Below are 23878 nucleotides of genomic sequence, written 5' to 3'. Positions count from 1 at the left end.
TTAGCGTTCTCGAAGACGAACTCTCTCTCCACATTTCAAGAAAGAACGGAATGCTTCATCGAGAAACGGGGTCCCACTACCACCGATGGTGGTGAGGACTTGGATCAGTTCAGCATCCTGCAGCCATGCACAGGCTCGGTGGGAATGGCCATCGAATTTCCACCAAAATTCCATTTTAGAAATCTGAGATGGAGCTTTGGAAAATAATGTCTCGGGGCTGCCTTCTGGCTTCCGCAGAGTCGCAGACCCTTTACGACGACACCGAGGCGCGTGGCCCTGCCCTTCGGCAAGACGAGTTCCTTCTGGTAGAAGTAGAGGTACCTCCTACCGTGGCCAGAGAGACCCAAGGACTTCCCACAACCGATGAGCTGGAATGCAGGTCAGCTCTCCCCGAGCCGCTCTTTCTTGCTTTCTTTCTTTCTTGGGCACCAGCGCTCGCGCAACATCTTGTTCCCATTTCGAACGACCGAAACCTTATCTGCGCTCGCGGTGGATCTAGATCTATCCACCTATCTCCACGAATCCCGTTGCGCGGATGCGGAGAGTGAGATGGCGCGAATGCAATACGTGCGGAATTGACGACAGATGTGCGTCAACTTTCATCAGATACGCGTGGCGGCCGTCTTTAAGATATCTTATTGCAATTGTTGCTGCCCAAACATCCTACCCCCAGTGCAGTACTGCAGGTTTGTGAAAACGGGAGGCATGATCCTCGAACGCTGTCTCTATGTACCTCCCCGACGGGAGCTAAAGGAGCTGTTGAGCCTGTGCCTGGGACCCTGGATTCTCGCCACGCCGCATAGCTCAGTTGTTCTACCTCCTCTAGTCTCCGGAGGTAGGTACATGTACCATTCACACTGTACCTGAGACACCTCCTGAGAGACTACCCTGATTATTGTTGCCCAGGTGCTCAGGTGCTGTACGTATACCGTATTACGGCTCCCCGACAGCATCACAGAACATGCCGTGCGGCGTGAGCAGAGATTACACTCCTCCCTTGTCCTTGTCTGCATGCGAACGGCTACATTAGTACTAGGTAGCACCTCCCGCTGGTTGCTGGCTGCTTATATGTTGGTCATTTGCAGGTCTTCAAGTTGTTGGCTGACGGGGAACGTAGGTACATCCTGTAGCTAGGTACTAGGTAAGGTAGGTCGGTACTCACATACGGCGTCCTGTCCTCGGAACTGATGAGTCGCCGATTGCAACAAACGCGCTGTGTACGACCTCAGCTGAAAAGTGGTGAGAACCGCACACATATGCAGATGTGTGGCGTCTTTGAAGGACCCGATGTTGCACCACACTTGCAGTCGTTCTCAATGTTTTGTACTCTTCTTGCCCTCAGGGCCTGAGGATACCTACCTACCTACCGTGATAATTGCACTTCTGGCGCCGCCTCTTTCAAGTTTCGAATACTGATCCTCGCCCATTTGGCTAACCCGATGCGATGATTGCAGAATCACTGCCTCCTGATGACCGGGCTACATAAGGAGACGGACCAGGATTGGATGCACTCAGCAGGGTCAGCGCTCATAATCACAAACCGATGAGTACCTAGATTACCTCATATGACCCATGCGGAAGAGCTTTCACGGTATCTATCAAATCGAACAAGTTCTGCGGCAGTTACTCGATTCCTTCCCGAAGGCCTCCCTCACATTTCGAGGGACTTTTTAACGAAATCCTCTAGGCAAGCTTGTCGCTCACCAGCTCCACTGCTGCAGTAACTAAACACTAAAAGGCATATCCCGAACACGAACAGATCGACAGAAGCACAGCTTGCAGCTGCAACAACATTTATACTCCAGGCCCGAATGCAGGGCTCAACCTCCGCCTCCGAAGCGGGAGAAGCTATGCGACGCGTTCAGGTATGTAGATAAAGATACTTGTTTGTCTCGTAGGAGGGAGGTACCTAAGTAATCGGCCGAAATTGAACAAGAAGACTATACTGCTGTGAGAACCCCAAACTCATTTTAGGTCTACCTATTCCACTTGCAACCCGCTCGCTTCTCCCACCCCCGCAGTATCTTCTCTACCGAAACACTCTGCTGCTTCAGCCCCTAGTAGGCAGGTTGAAGCGGTAATTTGCATATCCTTGAAGGGAACTAGGTAGCTTGTTCTAGAACTAACTGTACACGATCGACCTTCTCTTCGAAAAAAAGGCCTACGCGTGCTGTGATTTCAGTAGCTACCTCCTAAGGAGATATTGCCTTTCTACGGCTCGATTTTGCTGAAAGTAGGACATATTTTCTCTCTCTCCCTCTCTCTCTCTCTTGCTCTGTAGCATTTACCCTTGCCGGCTTTGCTTTAAAGAACTTTTGTATAGTACAAAGATACGTCGGATAGCTTAGACGAGGTTCTATTGTTTCTAGGTCAATACCTATTCCTACGAATATTAAGCCGCTACTAGATAGGTAGGTAACTGTACAACTAAGGTACCCGGCTACGTACTTAATATATAGGTAGGAGTAGGAGTAGGTAGGAGTAAAAAGAGAAAAAGAAATGTCTAACTTTAACCTTGCCTTATAGAAAAACAAAGCTAAAGTTTTAATAAATATAGTTGTTTCTATACTACTAAACCGATCTGATTTCTAGTTCGGATTGTAGAAAAGAAAAAGAAAAAGAAAAACGACTCCCGACGCCAAATAACGTATAAGAAAATGTTCTATCCTAATAGAAGAGGAGGCAAAGGTAGTAAAGAAGAAAAGAAAATCCTCTCTTAATAGTTAATACCTTACCTTACCTAACCTATCTATCTCCCTTCCTCCCTCTCTATTTACCTCGCCTACCTACGTACTATAAACCCTCCTATCGCTTCTTGGATCCTTCCTCTATTCCTTCCTTCCTCCCTCCCTCCCTCTAATTTCCTATAGATGTTTACTAGCTTCTCCGTATCTATCCGTTCCTTACTACCTACCTAGGTACCTATTTTCCTTACCTACCTTAGGTACCTCCTCGGTATATAGTACCTTAGGTAGCGAAACGAAACGAAGCAAAGCAAAGTATACCTATCGAAACGTATAACCTTAGTAAGCTCTACCTTTAACCTCTCGGAAAATTAAGCGAGTAGGAGAGTAGTTCGTATTTTATTTTCTTTTTTCGATGTTGATAGGTAAGGTAGGGAAGATGATGATGATGATAACAGGTCGTATCGTGCAAGCAGAACGCGTATATGTCTGAGTAAGAGAGAGGTGATCATCAGACCTACGTACTTAGAGATACACTCCTGTTTTTTAGGGGAGGGAAAAATTGTTCTCATCAAGCAGGCGTATAAAATTCTTCGGAGATGATTCCGATATTGAAAATGGAACTTCACTAGCCAGCTAGGTTTCTTTTCTGCAGTCGTGAAAATGTTCCATAGGTACATATAGTAAGGTGGTAGGTAGGTATCATGAGATCATACTGTATACTCAAGCCGTCTCTCGAGTAGGATGACATAAGTTTCATAAGTCTTAGGTCTGTAGGTTTCTGTAAAAAGATTTCCTCCTCCGGAGGTTCCGAGAAAATACGAAAACAGCTTGAAGAGATTCAGCGAAGAGAGACCGTGTATGGGGCAGTACGATGAGTGAGGTAGAGAGCTGACAAGATGATGTAGGAGAAAGCCCGGTTGAGATTTTGGCTGCTGCCTTGGGTGCCAAGTAACTAGGATAGGGTCCGGCTGTCCGATCTCACCAGTCCAGTTGCTTTGCGCGATGTAGTGTTGTCGTAGAAAGTGTTGCAAGCAGCAGGAGAAATTTGAACAGGTATGCGAAATAGTTCAGGTGCGCAAGAAGATTGTGCGACGGATTTCTCGGAACTCGTCTATCAGACACAAGACTGTGCTTCTCGACAATTGTAGCCCTCTGCCCCAGAAGCAAGCTTGTAATGAAAGCAGTAACCGGTTTCTATAAATGATAATAATGTTAGTAGCATCCCCTTTGTGCAAGTGGTCGCTAACATACTACTGGGATCGTGGTTAGGAGAACATTTTTGACACTGGGGGCCGGCTATGCCGCAAATCGCATCGGCAGCAGCGAGGTGAGAGAGTGCTGCGATCCAGATGAAGAGGGAGTAGTAGAGCTTCGAGGCCAACATCGCCGTGGTATGTATGCTTGATCGTTTGTAGGATGTGTTTGTTGCTGTGAAAGATGCAAGTGAGTGGGAAACGGGACGACCTTTAACTGCACCATTCTCCGTATATCGGCCGAGACGCTCTGGGGATGCGCCTGTTTCTCTGGAAACTTAGTCTTCTATCTTTCCGCTGTATCCCTAAGTTGATTCCTTGTTCCTAGGAGGTAACGAACCCGGTAGAACATACGAAGCAACGAAGCAGCTTGGCAATCAGCGCTAAGGTAGTACCTGTAGGAAGTGTAAATCTTGGCAACTGTGTGCAACCTCACAGTACCTAAACCTTGAAATCTTATCACGTGCAAGTCTTTGTTCGCGCCCGTAAACAAGCTTAGACCTTGACCCCGAGCACATCTGACCTTTCGGTGCTGACAGAACCAGATAGGAGGGTGCGAGCGGCAGTTTGTCTCTCCAGGGACCAGGAGTGTTGCTGCTAGGAGCTGACAACTAGATACACACGGTAGTTATACGATTGATGAATAGCATTCGCATATACTTACATGTGGACAGCGCATGTACAGGCTGCACACTGGTATCGATCAAACCTTGGCGACTCCTCCAAAGGCTCCAATGTAACCAAGCCTCACTAAGAGAGCGTGTGTAAGGGTGTGGGCGGGCTGGCCAAGTACTATCGATCGCGTTCGTCACTTGGTAGGTGGCTTTGCAGAGACGCGATGCCCACGAATGTATGTATGCACCGGGAGTTGCTATTCGTGTAGTTATGGGCGGCACCTCTCGTCAGAAGCGAGGGAAAGTGATTAGGAGAGCGGAAAAAAATATCATTTCCAGAGAGGTGTGAGAATTGCGCCTCATTTTTTCCACGATACGACAGCACGAAAAGTAGCTGTGTCCCTGCATCTTGAGAGCATGTGCGAGACAGCGCCACGTGTGATCACGGATCAGAAGACCCTTTCTTCGAGCTGTTGGAAGGGTTTCGCATCCTGAGAAAAAGGTTGACAAAAACTTCAGCAGAGCAAATGGACTGAATGGATGAGTTCTAGGCCCGATACTCCCTAGCAATCAAGTCACTGAATGACACTGATCAACCAGTTGGTGCGGGCTTGCGCGCTCAGACTCCATTGCACGGCTGTCGCATATGAGGCGGTTTCGGCTTGAGTGAGGGAGGACCCCGTCAATGAAAACAAGAGCCGCCAGCACCAACTTGCCACCAAGGATGAGACCTCAGACTGCGGACCACGGGCATTCCGCCAACCTCGTATGATCAAGGGTCGTTCGCGCTAGAAAAGTCCTGCGCAGGCTCCAAGTTAGATAACTGCAAGAATTGGTCTTTCCCGCCGCTCTCATACAAATACTCATCATCTGAGCCGTGTGGAGCAGGCCACGGCTCAGTATCTCAATACAGGCGGAGGGAACACTCGAGAGTACCATTGAGCAAGAGTTTGCTATTGGGCGTACCCTGGCAGCTTGCTGTGTAATTCGCAATACCGTCGAGGCTATACTTTGGTGCAATGTGTGCGACTTCAGCCTTGGTGAGAGGATTGATGGGTACGGAGCCAACCTTGATAAGGATGCCTTCGCCTACGTGTTGATCATGGCCGGAGCTTTCCTTGCGCTGTATGTTGCGGGAGGCTGTAATGGAGAGTCAGCGCTGGGAGACCCTGTACCAGAAGGTCGCTTTCGTCAACAGTCATATTCTTCGCCTCTCCATCTGACTCAAGTTGCGCGCGCTCTTTGATCTGCGACGTCTTGCGAGGCCTGTTGCTTCCAATTGAGTTGTATAGTTGTGACCTAATGCAGTCCACCGAGTGTTTCTCAACAAAGCTTATCACGTACGGGCATAGAATAGCAGCCCACGACCGGACGGCAGCATCGACAGGGAGCTCAATAGAGTGGCCTCATCATGCAGTCTGTGTTTTATCCTGATCGCTGGAACGTCACTCTGACAGTCTTGTCGCCCAGAGTCACGCCATGCATCGCCTCCCTCGCAACAGCAGCCTCGATCTCGTCATTGTACTCGGCGAAGGCCAACCCACTGCGCCCGGGCACCATGCGCACTTCCTTGAGGCCAGGAAAGCGTTGAAAGACAGCGGTGACAGCTTCTTTAGTGTAGTCGCTGGGCAAGTCGCGCAGAATGAGGATCTTGTGAGGCGGATTGTACTCGTCCGCCATAGCACCAGCTGTGGGCTTCGAGCTCTTCGCTGGACGTTCGGCGAGAGAGGAGGGCTCAGCGGCGCGCTTGGCGGATTTGGCAGCAGCTTCTTGCGCTTCCAGGGCTTGTTTACGCTCTGTCATGTCTGTGTCAGTATACTTGCACCTGTTCTCTTCCGCGCTCATCTTGCGCTCACCTTTCTCGGCGAGACGCTGTTTCTTGTGTGCCTCAAGCGCCTCTTCGCCTTCCTCTTTCACTACAGTCGCGTCGCTTCGTGTCTTCGCGAACGCAAGCTCGAGTGGACGCCCCAGAACGTCTAAGCCTTGTAATGTGTCCATCGCCTCTTGCGCCGCATCTGCGCTCTCGAACACCACGAACGCCTGTCCCCTGCGCTTGATGCTCTTCTTGGCGATAACATCGACGACAGGGTTGACTTCGCCAAAAATGTCCCTCAGCGCCTTTATAAGGGCGGGAATCTTAATCTTCTCGTCCAGGTTGCGGACGTAAAGCCTACGCCGGTTGTTAGTTCTCACTCACGCACTGCGCCGTTCGTACGATGTGCAATGTACGAACGTTGCGTTGGGTGCTAGGTCTGCCATTTTGGACAAGTCTGCGGTGCAGCGTGTCTTGGGTTTGCTTGCGGTCGTGATGGAGAAGGAAGAGCAACCTCAGTGGCCGGTGAAGTTGCTTGCTGAGGTTGACAAGCACGTCGAAGTCTTGGCGAAATCCAGACGGGCTCCCAACTGCTCCTCTTCCTCTTCCTCTTCCTCTTTCCCTTTCACTTGCCCTTCCCCTGCCCCTTTCTCTTTCCCCTTCTTCTTCATCCTCCTCCTCCTCACATCGCGATATACTGTGTTACACGTCAAAGATACGCGCTTGCGCTCCTGGCAAATGGCTCCCCGACATCCATTCGCACATGCCAAAAAGCCAAAACGGCGTCTGAGCCTTCGTTCCTGCAGATGGTGACGTGATATCTAGGAGGTACATTAGGTAGGACTAGTGTATTCTAGAAATCCATATTCATCGACTCCCTTCTCATGTTCTTACACATACTCACTCATCATGACTCCCACACAACACTGACATTTAGATCTCCATGTGCGACCAAGCCCTTCCCCACGGCTGGTATACTCGACTTTCATACTACACTCGTCCGCAGCCGCCGAAAGGAGGAGCAGAAAACGAAATGACAGGCAAAACTTCCAGTCTTGCCAAAGCGCTCAATACACTGCAGATTCCAGGCTATCAAAACTATGCCGTGGAACCTGCGGGGCTCCAATGGCGATCAAACACCTTGTTCATCGTGGCGACAGTGGCCGTAGGGCTCTTTACAGACCTCTTTCTCTATGGACTGGTCGTGCCGGTGCTACCCTTTATGCTACAAGATCGAGTCGGAGTGCCCGAAGATCAGGTTCAAAGTCTGACGTCGGGACTGCTGGCAGCTTATGCAGCTGCGAGTGTCGTTTTCTCGCCCGTCGCTGGAATCTTGGCTGATAAGGTCGCAACGAGACAGGCCCCCTTCCTGTTTGGTTTACTCGCACTTCTGGCATCGACCGTACTGTTGTTCTTGGGGACCAGTGTTCCGGTGCTGGCGCTCGCGAGGATCTTGCAGGGCATCAGTGCAGCCTTTGTTTGGACTATTGGACTGGCTTTGTGTCTGGAGACTGTCGGACCTGAGAATTTGGGGAAGACGATCGGCTCGGTATGGCATCAATGCAAGGGGCGAAGAGTACATATATGAGCTGACAGTATGCTAGATTTTCAGCTTTATTGCAGTTGGAAACCTTGCAGCGCCGATACTGGGCGGCGTGCTATACGAGAAAACTGGAATCGTGGGCGTCTTTGCCTTGGGGGCTTCTATGCTGGCGGTCGACTTTATCATGCGGCTTCTCGTCATTGAGAAGAAGGTTGCCAACAAGTACTACGCCGACGATCCGAGCACAGTCAGCGACCTCAATACATCCCGTGGCCGAGACACCACTAGTGGACAAGACCAGGACACAGAAGCGCAAGGAGATTCTCAAGGCAACGGGGAAGAGACGCCTCTTCTTGGTCTTGCCGGCAAGCATCCAGACGATGCCTACTACAAACTCGAGCCTCGTGAGCATTACGCGACTATTGCCCAATACGTTCCCATCTTACCCTGTCTCGCGGACCCGATGCTTGTAACAGCCCTCCTAGTTGCAATGGTCCAAGCGATCCTACTCGGTTCGTTCGATAGCACTATACCGACAGTCGCAAAACAACTCTTCGACTTTAGTTCACTCCGATCGGGGCTTCTCTTCATTCCGCTGGGAGTCTTTGACTTTATACTGGGGCCAATCTTTGGATGGTGCGTCGACCGCTACGGTACCAAGCCGGTAGCTGTTCTTAGCTACGCCTTCTTGGTGCCAGTGTTGGCGTGTCTCCGCATTCCACACGAAGGGGGCACGGATCAGATTATCATCTACGCTGTTCTCTTGGCACTTTGCGGTATTGGTCTGGCTGGTATTGGAGCACCGAGCATCGTCGAAGCTGGGGCCATTGTGCAGAAATACTACGACGTCAATCCCGATTACTTTGGTGCGAATGGACCTTATGCGCAGCTATATGGCATGAGCAACATGGTTTTCAGCTTTGGACTTGCTGTTGGTCCGGAGCTGGCTGGCGAGTTGAAGCAAGTGATAGGATATGGGAACATGAATGCCGTCTTGGCAGCGGTATGCTTATCGACGAGCATATTGTGCTTCGTCTTTATTGGTGGCAAGCCACAGGTATTGCGGAGGCAGAACAGAAATACGCATCTGTCTCGGAAGCGAGCGTAGGGCATGGGAAGTCATATGAAGTCTTTCCTGATGCACCGCAATACGACGTGAGTCTTAACTCCGATATTGAAATCACTACTCTGTGCGCTCAGAGCTGCAGATCCGCCTCACCGTTTGATATGTACCGGGCGTTTCAACGCCCGGAGACGTCCCACTGCCATCTAGATCGACAACAGCAGTGGTATGGTGTGCCTCCCCCCTTTACTACGATCCGGAATGAGGACATACATGCATCATTGTTCCAGTGGGCAGTTCTCGACCAGGTGACATTTGCGCGTGGTATGGCGCATTTTCGTCGGCGCGGCACGATGATGATGCGATGCGATGCGATGCTGGGCTTGTGACCATTACCCATGGTCGGTATCTGAATGGTTGGTTACGACGTTCTCGCGTCCGGAAGAGGAGGGTCGCGGGGGCGTGTTGTGTAACATCGAGTACCTACATACTCCTGGAGTCCTCCTTGGGTCTAGGCCCTTTTATTTTTTCGCAATCTATCTTTTTTTCCTTTCGTTTATGCATGGACGTTCTTGGGAGATATGCTTGTCGACATGCATGAGGAAGGTGGTAGCCTGGTGGGTGGTGGTGGTAGTAGTGGTAGATCTAACGGTGGTCTGGTCTAGCCTGGTCTGGTCTGGTGACTGGTTTTGAGAGAGAAAACATAAAAAGTGTGGGAGACGTCCATCTACTCACTCACTGCATTGCATTTTTGACTCTCTTTTTTTATCTGTGCACTGGACACACTCGTCTGTTTGTCTGTTCGTTCTCGAGGAAATTTTGATACCAGCAGCAGCCATGAAGTCCACCATCCTCACCTCCTTCCTCCTCGCAGCAACAACAGCAATACACACAGCACTAGCCTACTCGCCACCCCTCAAAATCACCAGCATGACCACCCACCAACCCATCGGCAGCGGCAGCACCAATTTCTACTACATCAACTTCGCCATTCAAGGAATTCCCTCACGAAGGTTCTCCTCCTCTTCATCTTCCGCATACTGCCAAATCAGCTGGGGTGACAACGGCTGGACTAACCCTCAACCTTACTCCATCCACGTCCCGACGGGAACTTGGATGAATTGCGATTCTACTCCCGGATCCTATGATGGCACGAGTGCTTTTCAATTTCAACTGTTTCCCTACTTCTCCATTGGGAATTTTACTGTGGGCGTGAAGCAGGATTTGGGAAGGGGTAGGAGGTATGTATTGTTCTTTTTTTTTTATATATTTATACGTGTACCTTATACATGCAATGCTTAGGATGGATGGGATGGGATGGGATGCATGCATGACATATTGGCTGACGAATTGTTCGTTTGTGAAATTTTGCTGCTTGCAGTGTCACCGGCTACAGAAAAATCAATAATGGGACCAGTCAGTTTACTTGCAGTATTAATCCGACTGAGTACTTTCCGAATCAGCATGCGTCGGGGGATTGTACCATGCCAGAGGGTGCTCTGCCGTTTGACATCTTGGTGGCGTAGGCGGCGAACGCGGCGGCGGCGGCGCCCAGATGGGTAGATTTTTGGGAGGAAATCAGGTAGCCGTCGTGGGCTACTGGAGAGAAGAAAGAATGTCAAGGGATGGATGGATGCTGCGATGGATGTACATGAGAGAGCATCTCTCGATCTGTATAGATACCTAATAAGACTTTCTTCTTTTGGCGGGTGGTTTCGTTTCGCATATAGAAACGATCGTGCAAGTTGAACATTTGACGGAGTACGTAGCAGCAATGAAGAGGCTGTCTATTGAGAATCTATTTATCACTCCCTTCAGAACCTCGGTTGCAAATCCGAGCCGCAGCTCCCTGTGATCAAGTTGGGCTATTCCAAGCGGTAAGTGAAGCTGCAAAGAGAACTACTGTATTCTCTTGGGAGAGTTGGGAGAGCAATCTAGTTCGTATTCCTGAACAGGTAAGAACAATACTAAGGAACGTTGTAGACGAAAACAAGAGCTGTTCCTGGACTCGGATCTGATGGTATCCTTGCCTCAGCTCACGATTGATGAGCTATATATATAAACAACATTACTTGACATCCAAATAAGCAGCAATGGTGTAGTGGTAGCACATGAGATTGCAAGATTGCAGTTATCTTAGGGTCCGCAGTTCGAACCTGCGTTGTTGCTGATTTTTTTTGTTTTTGTGTGCATTTCTGGCCCCTCCCCCATTGGAATTTGATTTGGAGACGTGGCCGTTTCTACATCTTGGCAGCAGTCGATTAGGAGGAATTTCCATCTTTTGTTTTTGGCCTTCTGGTTTTGAGAGTCAATGCAAGCAAGCTATGAAAGGCTTGCAAGTACATTGCAATATGGTGGCATCGGTCGATGCTCAGCGGTTGTGGTCGAGCAGTGTATGTATTGCAAGAGAAGGGATTGATTAGAGGAAGCCTGCTCGACTGGGACACGGGACAACTTTTGTTGCTATGTTATAGCTCCTCTGCTATACTAGTGCAGACGCAAGATTTTATAAATAGGACGTGGCATTGAGTGAATACCTACCGTTCGACAAATTCACCCGGCGGCAGGTAGATCTTCGGCGTTAAGGTTCCTATAACGACTTCGGAACAAATCTAGGTACTTTGCATCTTGCAAAGCAACATTGGTCACAGTCAGGTGTCAGGAAAATATCGCAAGAATGGGCGTACGGTCTCTCGAATGCAGATACTGCTGGACTCACCTATGCGAGTCTGTTTGATGGCAATGCTGTCTCCAGATATCACAAACTCACAACAACACGATACTTCAGAGCCGACTTTGGAGGTGTCACGCAAGATGAAAGCTCTTCTTCCTCGAACTTCCGGGCGAGATTTGTAGCAGCGTATACAGATACGCTCTCCTCGACTGGCGACTGCAGCTATCCTACGACTGAGGCTATCCGCACTACCTCCAAAGGCATCTATCAACAGGCCTCAATTCTGTTCTTCAAGAGAAACATCTTCTAAGCAACTGTCTTGGTCGATCTCCAATGCTGATTGTCAGATGTCTCGAGACTGCACTGGCTGAGCTTGTTCAGATACGCATTGCCACCGACATTGAGCTCGCACGATAAAGCTCTGTATGTCACTCTGTTGATGGTGTATCTTGTGGAGTCTTTATCCACGGTAATGCGAAGAATGTCCGCTTGTCTTGAGCAGAAATTGATAATCTCAACCCTGGTTTTCGTCCGGATATTTGGTCGTTTCAATGGAAATGCGACAAATGAAGGCCGAATTTCCTAGCGGTGGAGCAACAGAATCCAGATTACTCGATACCAAGAAGTCCAAGCAGGCACCAAAAATTCCTCACGGCTCAAGTGCCGATACCAAGCTATTTCTGACAATAGATTCATTCGCAGAGAGGTCCGGAGAACCGGTCTCGGCCTGATTGGGTTGGTCGGCTGCTGGCGCCTGCCGTGTCGCAAGTGAATGAGTCGGCAAACATTAACCCTAAAAATCATTGAATTTGCATCATCAGATTGTGCGGTGCGTTTCTACAGTTAAGTTATACATTTCCAAGTTTGTATCGGCTTCGGCGTGATGATTCTGTCATCGTTCAGCACGGTTGTGTTTGAGCCTGACGAATCGATCACAGATCACCTTGGGCACTCAGCATATTCTGCAGATACTTGACGTTCATCTCATAGTGAGAGTTCAAGCTGAGCAGTAGGACGATTGATCTGTACTGCTACTCGACCAGGAGGGGATCAAAGTCGTGCAAAGATGTCCCGATGGGCGGTTCACACTCTTTGCGATGCTCGAGCAATCATCGTTGTAAGTGATCTTGGCAGAAGCTCCATCCACGTCGTCACATATCAGCCCTGAAAGAAGCTTATTGCTAGCTCAAGTTGGGACATACATGTAGTCACGAAACTGTCCAAATAAATCTTCGCGGAAGTTCGCGCTCAGTATGGGAATAAATTTGGGCGACCCTTGTCGCCTATTAGGTCACATCAAGACTGCTCGATCTTCACAACCATTGATTGTACCAGGAATGCCGAATCTGCACAGAACATCGGACCAGGACTCCCATCATGGCATAGGTGGATCCGAGAAGATCATGTGCAGTATAAGTACTCTGATGAAGCCCGACCAGAGATCTATCATCCACTCCCTCAGAACATCCTACAAGCACCAAGGCCCTGCAGAGCACGCTCCTTTGAAAATCATTCACAAGTTCGCCGATTTTCCGGATTCACCATGAAGTTCGCACTCGTCGCTTCGGCTCTGGCCTTCTCTACCACCGCACTCGCGGGTAGTCCGCCAAGCTATGGTCAACAGTCTCCTGAGAACACACCACAACAGGATCAAGGAAAGAGCGGCGGAAAGACGCCTCAGACCTATGGCCAGACGCCTCCTACATACGGCGGGTCTCCTCCTACCTACGGTGGCGCCAAGTCCCCTGAGGACACACCTCAACAGGGCCAAGGGAAGAATGGAGGCACTCCTTACTCTCCAGAACAAGGTGGCAAGACCCCTCCTACCTACGGCCAGACTCCTCCCACATACGGCGGAACCCCTCCTTCGTATGGACAGAAGGGCAACGAGAAGTCTCCTGAGAACACACCTGAACAGGGTACGGGCCAGAATGGTGGCAAGAAGCCTGTCACCTACGGCCAGGCACCTCCTTCGTACGGCCAGAATGGCGGCGTAAAGTCCCCTGAAGACACACCTGACAAAGGCCAAGGAAAGAATGGAGGCACTCCATACTCTCCAGAAAAAGGCGGCAAGAAGCCTGTCACCTACGGCCAGACACCTCCCACCTACGGCCAGACTCCTCCCACCTACGGCCAGAATGGCGGCACAAAGTCCCCTGAGGACACACCTGAAAAGGGTAAAGGAAAGAATGGAGGCACTCCATACTCTCCAGAAAAAGGTGGCGACAAGAAGCCTGTCACCTACGGCCAGACACCTCCCACCTACGGCCAGAATGGTGGCGCAAAGTCCCCTGAGGACACACCTGAAAAGGGTCAAGGAAAGAATGGAGGAATTCCATATTCCCCAGAAAAAGGCAGCAAGCCACCTCCTACCTACGGCCAGACTCCTCCCACCTACGGCCAGAAAAAGCAGGACCAAGGCAAAACCGGCGACAAACAGGACCAACCAATGACCTACAACAGCGGCAAGACTTCCTCTTCTCCTCCAGACTACTACGGAAAAGGAGCACACGGTGGCGGCGGTTGGCAACCACACGGCCCTCAATGCTGCATCGAGTCTGAAGCGCCATCATACGGAGGTGCCCAGGGGGGAGGAGCCACATACGGTTCTCAAGGACAGCAGTGTATCACACCCGAGGAAGGTCAAGAATGGCTGGAGAAGTTCATTTCGATTCTTTCACACACGACTCCCGATATTGACCAGACTGCGAACGAGTTGATCGCGGATCAGTATTTGGAAGTTTCGAACTCGATTTTTTCGCTGCAGGGAAAGAAGGTAAGTGGAATATCTCAATGAGTCTCTCTATATTGAAGACTTCATTTTCTCCTACTCCCTGTTATTACTATGATGGAAGCGTGGTACAGTCTGCTAACGGAATGGAAACAGCTCAGCGTCGAAAGCGTCTCTGCACCAAACAAAGAAGCCTATCTCCAAGGCATCACTCGTAAGCTCAACCCATCCTCCTCCTCCTCCCCCGTGCAGAGCATGAATATCTCCAGCTAACCCCCCCTTCCTCATCCCCCCAGACACCCCCCCAATCCAATCCATCCAAACCAAAGACATAATCATCGGCTGCGACAAACTCGTCTGGTCCTGGAGTTTCGGCCACGTCGGAGCCGGCGTGTATCCTCAAAACGGCATCAACATTTTCCATCTCATTCGCAACGCTGGACAATTGCAAGCCGATCGATTGGATTTGGAATTCGATAGTATTGCGTGGGGTTTGAATACTGGTGAGTTGGAGAGTGTGACGTATGCGAATGGGAAAAAGCAGGATGCTGCGATGAAGTTCAAGGCTGGGCCGGAGCAGGGTGCTGCTGCTTCGTCGAGCGAGGGTGAGGGGGAGGAGGAGGACTCGGAAGAGTAATCGAGCTGTGAGGGTGCATTGGCATCGGGTGAGGACTCGAGTGAGGACTCGAGTGAGGACTCGGACTCATCAAGTTCAGCATCGGGATCGAAGTAAACTGGATCGGAATGAAGCACTACCAGCCAGATCGAAAGATAATTGAGCACGATCCAACGACGGGGAAGAGAAGGCAGTACAGCAGAGAGAAACTCAGCAGAGGAGCTCCTAAGAAAAAAAGAAAGAAAAAAAAAACAAACAGTATAAGGGTTCAAGGGGAGTGTTCACCCAGTTTTTCTTTTGATCTTTCGATTCAAGCATAACTAGATATTCATTAATGATAGACATATATTGCGTAAACCAGCTTGATTATGTAGTAACTTACCTACTTACTTCGAGTGAGATTTTGCATTTGCTCTGATGAAACTTGGGATAATGCTCGGGGATCCATCTATTGGGAGGCCAGGTAATGTATCTTTATGATAACAGATAGATTATATCATCGAGGCCGGAGGGGAAGTAGAGGGAGAAAGGGAGGGAGGGTGATGGCTGATGTAACGATCAAGCCCAGAAACAACCCAAAAAATCCATCTTATTATCTGGCGATACCTACCAATCCATCTTCCGGCCCTTTTCCTCAACTATAACAGAACAAAATCCAATCTCCAATCCAGCCGAATTGTCACTCCCAGACCAACTTGCTCAGGTAGGAAGCAGGACGAAAAGAAGAAAAAAAAGGTCTTTATACCTACGAAAACGACATGAAGTTAGTTAGTACCTTACAGAACCATCGAGGTTACAGCCAGAACTCCATTTAACAGCCGTAGGACCGTCTACGTACGATTCATTACACAGATCCCAAGCGACGAGGGGTTCGGTACTTACACGCCCCACGCTGTGACAACCAGCCTTATTATTCCGAGCGCACGAGTCACAGGCTCGGTGTGCCGGGGCGTTGCATACTCGGCCCTGAGCAATGGATTTGGCGCAGCGCAGACAAGTCGCCACGTATCCATTTTCGTCCTGCTCGTCTTGCGTCCAGCGATGATCTTGGTCGAGAGATATAGACATGCGATGCCTCTCGACAATAATGCACGATCTTCTCTTCGCCAACGCCCGTGACTCCTCTGCGGAGGCGGAGCGCTGGCCCAGAGGGAGATCACGCTATAGGGCGTCGCAGGCGTCTGGTTGTCGCTGAATCGCTTACCGAGAGGTCACGCGATAGGGCGTCGCATGCGTCCTTTTGGCGCTGCACGGCGAGCAGGTACCTTGTTGGACAGGCGGGGGGCACAGCCTGGGAAACGGGTCAGCAGAAGATCCACGAGGAAGCGCAGGAGCGGAACTCACGCGGCCAATGCTGTGGCATCCTGCCTTGTTGTTTCTTGCACACGGGTCGCAGGCCCGGTGAGCGGGAGCGTTGCAGACGCGGCCCATCGCATGATATATATGGGAAGAAGTAAATTGTGCTTCTGCGTTGCGGTGGATTTATCTTATAGTACTGATGATGGGGAGGAGTTCTCGTGAAAGTCGATGGCGCTGCTCTTGTACTTAATAGAAAACGAGCAAACAATATCAAGTTTGTCTCGTTTTTTCGGAACTTCGTCGTGATATTTGGCAGTTTCTATACGCAAATCAGCTACTTTGTCGCGAATCGTTTTACCTTTTCGCCTTGGCCGTTTGCTGTTAGACAGGAGGAGCCAACCTCTGTTGTGTTCAGTTCTCTCCATATCCTACGAAAGGGTATCTCAGTAGTAGTGCAGTAGCAATCCTCCACCTTTATCAACGCTATGTGCAACCCTTGTGCATCACATCCATGCCACCCAGTACCGGCCTCCTTTCCCTGTCTATTGCAGATGCAAGAACTTCTTTGAGTTTTCATAGACCACATATGTGATACTGACAGCCGGCACCACCTTTAGAAGATTCGGCGTCAGTCCCTTGAATAGCCCTCGCACGCCTTCTCCTTGGATCGTTTGCCTTGTAACGTCCACGATTCCAGTGTAGGTCCTCGGGTGGCTGAAAGTGCCTTGGCTCTGCAACCTCGTCCTCAACAGGTTCAGCGGGTAGACGATACTAGCGCCAAAAGCCCCACTGAATCCACCCATGAGCGCCAGACTGAAATTGTTGGGCAAAGCGTCTTCGTCGTGTTTGATGCTCGGGTTCCTCGCACGATTTCTCTTGATAGCTCGCTTCTTCAGAGTGTCAAAGATGCCGAGATCGATGGCCGCATATGGGAACATTCCTATCAGACCCATGGGAAGGCCTTTATAGAATGCCACCACCCCGTTCCGTGCCCACATCTTCTTTGCCGTGTGCCAAATAAGTCGAGTGCCGTGCTCACCGCCCTTAACGATTTCGCATTGCATCTGGAACTTGAGGGTATCAAGAGGGTATACTGTAGCTTGGGCGATCATGCCGGCAATTCCTCCCGCTACAAAACTGGAAGATCCTTTGATCCGCTTTGGGTCGTCGTGACCTTCGAGTTTGGCGATGGCACGTTTGGATGCCTAGTCCACATGGTTAGCAAGGTTACAGGCACGCCATGACCAGCACAGAGCCGCCTACCTCGTACGCGCCGAATTTGACCGACGACTCTGGCATGACTTTGATCACATTGAGGCCGTTTCCTAGATCGGGGGTCAGTGACACTTGAGTCGCGTCACCCGGGTGCAATGTATTTACCAGCGAAGAGACTCCGCACCCCACCGGCAGCCCACAGATCCTGGCATGCGGTCCATAGCGTTCTAACACCATGTTGTGCGGCAGAAACAGGCTTTGCAGACTTCACCGCCTGCACCGTCTCTTTCGTGCTCCCAGTTTGCGCGATCAGGTACACCTTCAACCGATCGAGCGGCGCGGTCGCGGTTCGGGAAGTGACGCCAGCTAAACCACCGGCCAGGAAGTAGCCTACATCCGGCACGAAATCCATTAGCTTCGCTGGACCTTTTCTTTTCCTCAAAATTTCCTCCTGCAACCGCTGTTCCTTGACCGATGGCTCTTTTCTCCGCACTGGCTTGACGGGAATGTGTGGATCGATTGCGGCAGTTTCTTGGTGTGTCTCGGGAGGGATCTGTATTTGTGGTCGCGATTCGCTGCCCTCCCACATAGAAATGGGTGACGTGTTCGCGCCTCCAGTATGCGATTGAGATGGTTTTACCAGCTGTGTGACTGCGCCAAAAAGCGAACTCTTGAGAAAGGTGATGATCGTACCTAGACCCTGTACTGCCTCGTCGCTGAGGTGCACATCCCCCTCTGAGTTCAGTTTGGTGGTATTTTGGTAGTATGACAGGACAGCAGAGAGGCCGGGTTCGTTGGTCGGAATGAAGAGAAGGAAGTCTGGAAGCACAAGTGTATTAGCATGTCGTCCTCTGAGCGCGGGGTGCAGAGTTCGAGGGGCTCTTGTGTTGTGCTGTGCCTACCGCGCCATTCGCCAAAGTCGATGGTCCCGTCGCGATCCTTGTCAATGTAGCTGAAGAACCGATCCAACCTCGTTTTTGATACTGTCACGCCGGCTCTTTCGAAAGCAGACGACAGCTCCCCCTTGTCTAACCGCCCACTACGGTCTTGGTCGATGGACTGAAAGAGCTGCCAGAGCTCTTTTTCCGTGGCAGTGCAGAATCGGCAAAACTCGTCGTAGCTGATCTTGCCGTCGCGGTCGATGTCACATGCGGTCAGCATGTCCTGGATGAGTCCGTCCGCATCTTTGAGTGCTATGTGATGATTCCCGGTTAGCGCGTCTGTCCTCTACGCACGGCTCGGTGCAGCATACGGTGGTTCACTGCCCCCAGGCCCCGTTTCAGAGCCTCATAATCGAGTGTGCCCTTTTTCTTCGTGTCGAGCCTCTCCCACAGCGAGCGCAGGCGCGCGTCCCTTTGCGCCTGGGACTCGCCGTCCATTTCCGCCGGTTCCTGCTATCTTGCCGGCATTGCTCGAGGGAAGGGAACGATGTTGTGGCGTGGAAGAGGAGCTTGCTATTGTCTCTGAGCCAGTGCCGGGGATTGAGAAAGTAGGTAGGGCTGGTGTGGTGCGCGTGGTATAGCTGAGACGAAGGTCAGGTACAGCTCCTTCGCGAGCTGTGTCCCCAAGCTCGGCTGAGTGCACTCGGGATGGGTATCTCGCAGGTTGTGTCGATGGTGGTGGTGGTGGTGGTAGGTTGGAGGAATGGTCGGAATGATCTCGCTAAGGGAAATATCACAGCTGCTTGAGGATAAGTAGGCGCTGCAGTGAGTGCGTGGTACCAGTAGCTAATGTAGGTGGTTTTCTTGTAAAAGAAATGACGTTGCAACGATTGGAGGACGAAGCTCGAGAATTCGCCAAGACACTGGTTACCTCAGCCTATACCGATTGGTTCGCACAGAACTACCGTCTTGTCCCTCCCCTACCACCTCCCCTACCTTCTCTCCTTCTCAAGAAAGAAAGGAGAAGCCTTGATGGTTGATGAAAACCTCGAGACCGTTCAACACAACACGCTACTTCTCGAGTACCACCCCGAGCACCACCCCGAGTACCACCCTGAGTTTGCTATATGTATGATGAAGCCCCCCCCCCCCTCCCCCCAAACTGTTGCTAATTGTCCAGAAACATGTACCTTGCAAATCGTTGCTATCACATACGCTTCCTGTCCTATCCACACATATCATGCACCTGACTCCAACCCCATCAATTGTCCTCCCTCTCTCTCGCTTCTTGATCATCGTTCTCCTACTGGCCCAATTCCGCGTAAACATCGTGTATTGTCCCACTCGTGGCTTTGCTCCATGCAATACTGCCCGTTCCACTCTCCGTCACACTCGGCGATGCAACATGACTAGCATGGGGGCTCTGGACATCCGGTCTCTCTGTCGAGCCGTTTGCATACGTAGCAGATCCAGAACTGCCCTCATTCCGATCGGCAGCACTCTTGATACCCGAGGCCACGTCTTCGCTATGGCGACTCGCTGTCTGGCCGTGAGAGGATGAAGAGGACTTAGCATCGGCAGGACTCTCCGATTGAAGAAGGGGACCAGGAGAATGAGGTGTTGTCGCAACGCCTTTGCCTTTGCCTCCATGTTCATCAGGTGGCGTATCAGGTTGAAACCTCTGCCCTTCCTGCAACAATTCATGGCCCAGTCGATCCAGATAGAATCTCGCAACACCAGCAGGCAGATCCTCAAAGGTTTTGACAATCTTCGCCAAATCTTTGCGACCTTTCTCGTAGGCGGCCAAATCTCGATTGCCATAGACATCACGACCCGCGGCATACGCATGCTCATTTTCCAGATCTCGAAAGAACACATTCACAGCCACCGATGTTGTGTAGTTCCTATCCGGAGGTGAAGACACGGACGCTGTAGTGTGAGGCCACATGGGAGGTATGAATAATATATCTCCGGGCTCGAGGATGGTTTCCTGGGGGTGGGTGCTACTCAGTCCAGGGTGTTGCGAAGCGGTGTCGGCAGCGAAGACATCGAGTGATGAGGATGAGGATCCGGGCGCAAAGTCGAGGTGTGCTACATCACTAGGTGGGAATAAGATCAGCCGTTTTCGCCCGCGGATTTGACAATATATGTTCGCCATCACATCGTAATGGAGCCACATGTTCACTGGTCCGGATATCCGCAGGGGAGAGCTATGAGCCTTTTGTTGCACGTATTCCTCCAGCTCATCGGGGAGGAGGAAGTCCTTCGCTATGGACGGGAAGTCATCCGAGAGTTTTGTTGGCGCTTTGCTCGGAGCTTCAGTTGATAGAGATCGGAGATAGAGGCGTTCACCTCTTTCGACAGAGTCCATAAATGTGCCAAAGTTTTGAGTAATGTATGAGAAGTTCTTGTTTTGAAAGTCCATGGCTTGTGATGACGCGGAGTGTACAGATACCTTGCGGTCGGCGCCGATGTTGTCTTTGAGGTAGTAATTTGTCCACGTCGCTATGCATGGTCCGAGGCGACATTTTCGTAGAGCAACAGGTCGAGCCGCTTCGACGTATTCCGAGAAGTTGATACCATGGGTTGTCTCCACTTCAGAGATTTGCAAGGGTTCAGGCATTTTTCCAGGGATTGATGTAACGCTATTCATGGCTGATGTTGTTGCGACTCTTGGTGATGCAACGAATGTTGCATTTTGCTCTGCAGTGGGCTTGCCTCCGTCCAAGGTCGAATGAAGCCGCCATTGCATCTCAAACTGGCCAGATTCAGCTTCGTTAAGTATGCAGCTGCGGTTCCATGTTGTGCCAAAAGAGAAACACGTGGCTCCTCCTCCGAGTACTATCAGTCCGCCGTCAACATCCTGTACTGTATGCCCCACGAGAAGTGGTCTTGGTCCTTGGATTGGTTGCGGTCGAAGCGTCTTCATATTCAATATTTCGTCTTGCCGTGTCAGCATGCGGGCGCCAGTGATGCCACCAATCATGAGAATTCCTCGATTCGACCGCACAAGCTGTGCTCCGAATCGTCCGAGAATACAACCATCTGCTTTCAAGAATGCGATCGCCTTGGCAGTCACATTCTTGCAGATCAGCGTCATGTCAGGCTCTAGTGTCCAGTGCCAAAAGTCGTTCAGCACTCGCCCTGCGGAGGTCATGCCTCCAATGAGCACGCCAGACACGCCGCCTTTGTTGTCTGTAATCATCACAGCTCCAAATCGAGCTGGTGGTTTTTCGACACCTTGCACCGTGACTTGTTGCCAGCCAGTCTCACCAGTCCAGATCAGCCATTCGTCCAAGACTTGTCCTTCGCTCGTCTTGCCGCCAAACATGAGTACAGTATGAGCTGGGCGAGGGTCTGTGGGTAGCACAAGCGGTACAGCACAATGTCGATAGCGTCCTCGTGGTAGATCCTGTACACGCCTCCACTTCCCGTCGAGTCGTAGCCACGATTCCGCGCTGGCCTTGTCTGGTGATGTTCGACCCCCTGTCAGGACACAGTTGGAGGTACTGCCCAGTCTGGTCATGCTGTGGCACATCAAACCAGTCCGCAGAGGCGGTCCTGTGATTGCCTGCGTCGTATCAAACCGCGAGTAAGTATTGCAAGTTTCGAGTCGTTCCTGTGTGCCCAGTCCTCCGTGAAGGCCGACGGAGTCTCCGGCAGCATCTACCTGAAGGGGTGGTGTCGCGACTGCGAAACGCCGGAAGTCGTGGGGTTCTCGTAACTCGTGTGTGTGCAGCATGTCTCCCGGTCCGAAATGATATTGTGGTATCGCGGGACTATTGCCGACCGTGGGGCTGGACGCAAAAGAGCCCTGTACTGAGCCTGCGAATATTGACGCCCGGGAGGCTCTATATGGCTTGATACTATAGTCCTTATTTGGCTCCTTCTCTGCAAATAGCAAGAAGTAGTGAGAGCCAAAAAGTGCAAACTCCTCCCACTCGTCGAATGGTTCTACTCGATCGAGTTTCCTTCGCTCCTCGGCAGTCAGAAAAGTTGGATCAGACCACAGCTCCCACAGCGATCGAATCTCTGTGCCGTTCTCAGGAAAACCAGCTGCCCGGAAACGTGCCTTCATCATGTCCATAGTCCCGATGGCGCGCAAAGGTGTCCGTAACTTGTCAAAATGGGCTAGCATGGTCGCAGCGAATGGGTGATCCGGCCCATCGGGTAAGTGTTGCTCGAGCAAGCAGAATCGGACATCGTCGAAGGTCGCTGCCCACTGGAACACAGCTTGCGATCCGTCGACAGTCATGTATGCGGTGGAGACTTCGGAAGTAAACAGGACTGCCACATCTCCATTGCCGATCTGCAGATGGTCCTGTAATATGTCTTGCAAGGGGTCGAGATTGATCAGATCACATCCAATAGCAACGTACGGACTGCTCGAGGCTAGAAGGCCTCTATCTCTGCCGGTGGTGGTGAATTTGGGCAGCAATGCCTTGAGCGGTTCCGTCTTTTGGATGATTCCAATCTTGTTCTGCATCAAGACAGGATAGTCGACATCGACAAAGGTGGCGTCTTGGCACAGGAGTGGTTGCTTGCCTAGGAACAGCCATGGTAATGGATCACTGTGGCGGGGGTCAGCTCGAGCCCTGCCTACCTTAGGCACCTTATGGAAGAGGACGATGCGGGCAGGAGAGTGAAGGAAGAAGATACATACTATCCGCAGCCCAGATTGACCACGACCTTGCGCTTCGCTGTTCGCTCTGCCAAGAATCGCGAGACCCCATGCTCGATGGCCTTCATGCGCAACCAGTAGCCGCGATTGATGAGGGGAGATCGTCGCTTGAACTTGCTGACAAAGTAGCGAAAGTACTCGGGCTCGCCATCGTAGTACAGCTTCTCGACGGATCGTTTGGACACGATGGAGGACTTGTTCGTGTCCATGATGAGTTCATCGCGGTGCTGCTTTTGGGGATCTCTCCCCACAGCCTGGCGAGCCATAGGAACGCTGTTACTCCGTCTCAGCTTGGAGGTCGTGGTAGGCAAGCTGAAGCTCCTGTCGGTAGCGAGGCTGTTGCCATTTGATCGGTGACTATGGTCAAACAGCGAGAGTGAGGTGTCACGGTCGTCATGGACGGGAGAATCTGGAACGAGTGACAACTTCCTCTGTGCGGACCTTGTTTCAGCGGCAGAGTCTGCCAGTGCGGTCGGGAGTGTATCGTTCATAGCCATAGTTGCTGCTGCAGAAAGTGATATAGCAGGGATCGCCTCTCTTCCTAGAAGGCAGTCCCTCCCACCGGGCTTCGTGGATCTCACTGCAGATGCAAGACAGGTAGATCCCGTGTGCGTTTGTGCAAGGAGACGGGAGGGAGCAACAACAACGACAACGACAACGACAACAACAATAACAACATCAACGATGACAACCAACAACGAGAACAGCCATGCGCTGGTATATCACCGAAAGTGTATATGACGGGACATGTGTCATTATTATGAGTGCGCAGAGCCTGAATGGGATTATGGGAAAGGGCTTCGGCTCT

At 51.1% G+C, this 23878-nt stretch overlaps 7 protein-coding genes and 1 non-coding gene across 8 annotated transcripts; 4 read left to right on the top strand and 4 right to left on the bottom strand.

Annotated features, from left to right (window-relative positions):
- Window positions 1-3553: 3553 nt before the first annotated feature.
- Window positions 3554-4466, bottom strand: SEPMUDRAFT_151333 (uncharacterized protein). The gene is made up of 2 exons (XM_016906747.1): window positions 3939-4466; window positions 3554-3881 (listed from the first exon to the last, which is right to left on the bottom strand). The coding sequence occupies exons 1-2, from the start codon at window positions 4069-4071 to the stop codon at window positions 3802-3804; spliced, it is 213 nt and encodes a 70-aa protein (XP_016757348.1). The 5' UTR covers window positions 4072-4466; the 3' UTR covers window positions 3554-3801.
- A 417-nt stretch (window positions 4467-4883) lies between these two features.
- Window positions 4884-6852, bottom strand: SEPMUDRAFT_151332 (small nuclear ribonucleo protein U). Its single transcript, XM_016906746.1, has 3 exons — window positions 6788-6852; window positions 6411-6724; window positions 4884-6350 (listed from the first exon to the last, which is right to left on the bottom strand). The coding sequence occupies exons 1-3, from the start codon at window positions 6811-6813 to the stop codon at window positions 5980-5982; spliced, it is 711 nt and encodes a 236-aa protein (XP_016757347.1). The 5' UTR covers window positions 6814-6852; the 3' UTR covers window positions 4884-5979.
- Window positions 6853-7400: 548 nt separating this feature from the next.
- On the top strand, window positions 7401-9190 carry SEPMUDRAFT_71755 (MFS general substrate transporter; the record flags this gene model as incomplete). Its single annotated transcript, XM_016909953.1, has 2 exons — window positions 7401-7916; window positions 7972-9190. 2 exons carry the CDS (start codon window positions 7401-7403, stop codon window positions 9016-9018), a joined length of 1563 nt encoding a protein of 520 aa, XP_016757346.1. The 3' UTR covers window positions 9019-9190.
- A 620-nt stretch (window positions 9191-9810) lies between these two features.
- On the top strand, window positions 9811-11957 carry SEPMUDRAFT_120095 (uncharacterized protein; the record flags this gene model as incomplete). The annotated part of the gene is made up of 2 exons (XM_016901570.1): window positions 9811-10179; window positions 11625-11957. The coding sequence occupies 2 exons, from the start codon at window positions 9811-9813 to the stop codon at window positions 11955-11957; spliced, it is 702 nt and encodes a 233-aa protein (XP_016757345.1).
- On the top strand, window positions 11061-11142 carry SEPMUDRAFT_t72. Its single transcript has one exon. It is a non-coding gene; the product is annotated as a tRNA-Cys (tRNA).
- Window positions 11958-13190: 1233 nt separating the features above from the next.
- Window positions 13191-15015, top strand: SEPMUDRAFT_110745 (uncharacterized protein; the record flags this gene model as incomplete). Its single annotated transcript, XM_016900865.1, has 3 exons — window positions 13191-14423; window positions 14535-14592; window positions 14675-15015. 3 exons carry the CDS (start codon window positions 13191-13193, stop codon window positions 15013-15015), a joined length of 1632 nt encoding a protein of 543 aa, XP_016757344.1.
- A 1590-nt stretch (window positions 15016-16605) lies between these two features.
- Window positions 16606-19219, bottom strand: SEPMUDRAFT_127986 (mitochondrial carrier). The gene is made up of 6 exons (XM_016902183.1): window positions 18761-19219; window positions 18411-18701; window positions 18202-18327; window positions 17674-17898; window positions 17557-17618; window positions 16606-17498 (listed from the first exon to the last, which is right to left on the bottom strand). Exons 1-6 carry the CDS (start codon window positions 18885-18887, stop codon window positions 16836-16838), a joined length of 1494 nt encoding a protein of 497 aa, XP_016757343.1. The 5' UTR covers window positions 18888-19219; the 3' UTR covers window positions 16606-16835.
- Window positions 19220-19569: 350 nt separating this feature from the next.
- Window positions 19570-23744, bottom strand: SEPMUDRAFT_71750 (LCM-domain-containing protein). The gene is made up of 2 exons (XM_016909952.1): window positions 23053-23744; window positions 19570-22960 (listed from the first exon to the last, which is right to left on the bottom strand). The coding sequence occupies exons 1-2, from the start codon at window positions 23565-23567 to the stop codon at window positions 19693-19695; spliced, it is 3783 nt and encodes a 1260-aa protein (XP_016757342.1). The 5' UTR covers window positions 23568-23744; the 3' UTR covers window positions 19570-19692.
- Between the last annotated feature and the right edge of the window lie 134 nt (window positions 23745-23878).

Source organism: Sphaerulina musiva (assembly GCF_000320565.1).
Source record: "Sphaerulina musiva SO2202 unplaced genomic scaffold SEPMUscaffold_10, whole genome shotgun sequence".
NCBI lineage: Eukaryota > Fungi > Ascomycota > Dothideomycetes > Mycosphaerellales > Mycosphaerellaceae > Sphaerulina > Sphaerulina musiva.
The sequence above is the reverse complement of the archived record's forward strand: the minus strand, read 5'-3'. Positions and strand labels throughout refer to the sequence as shown.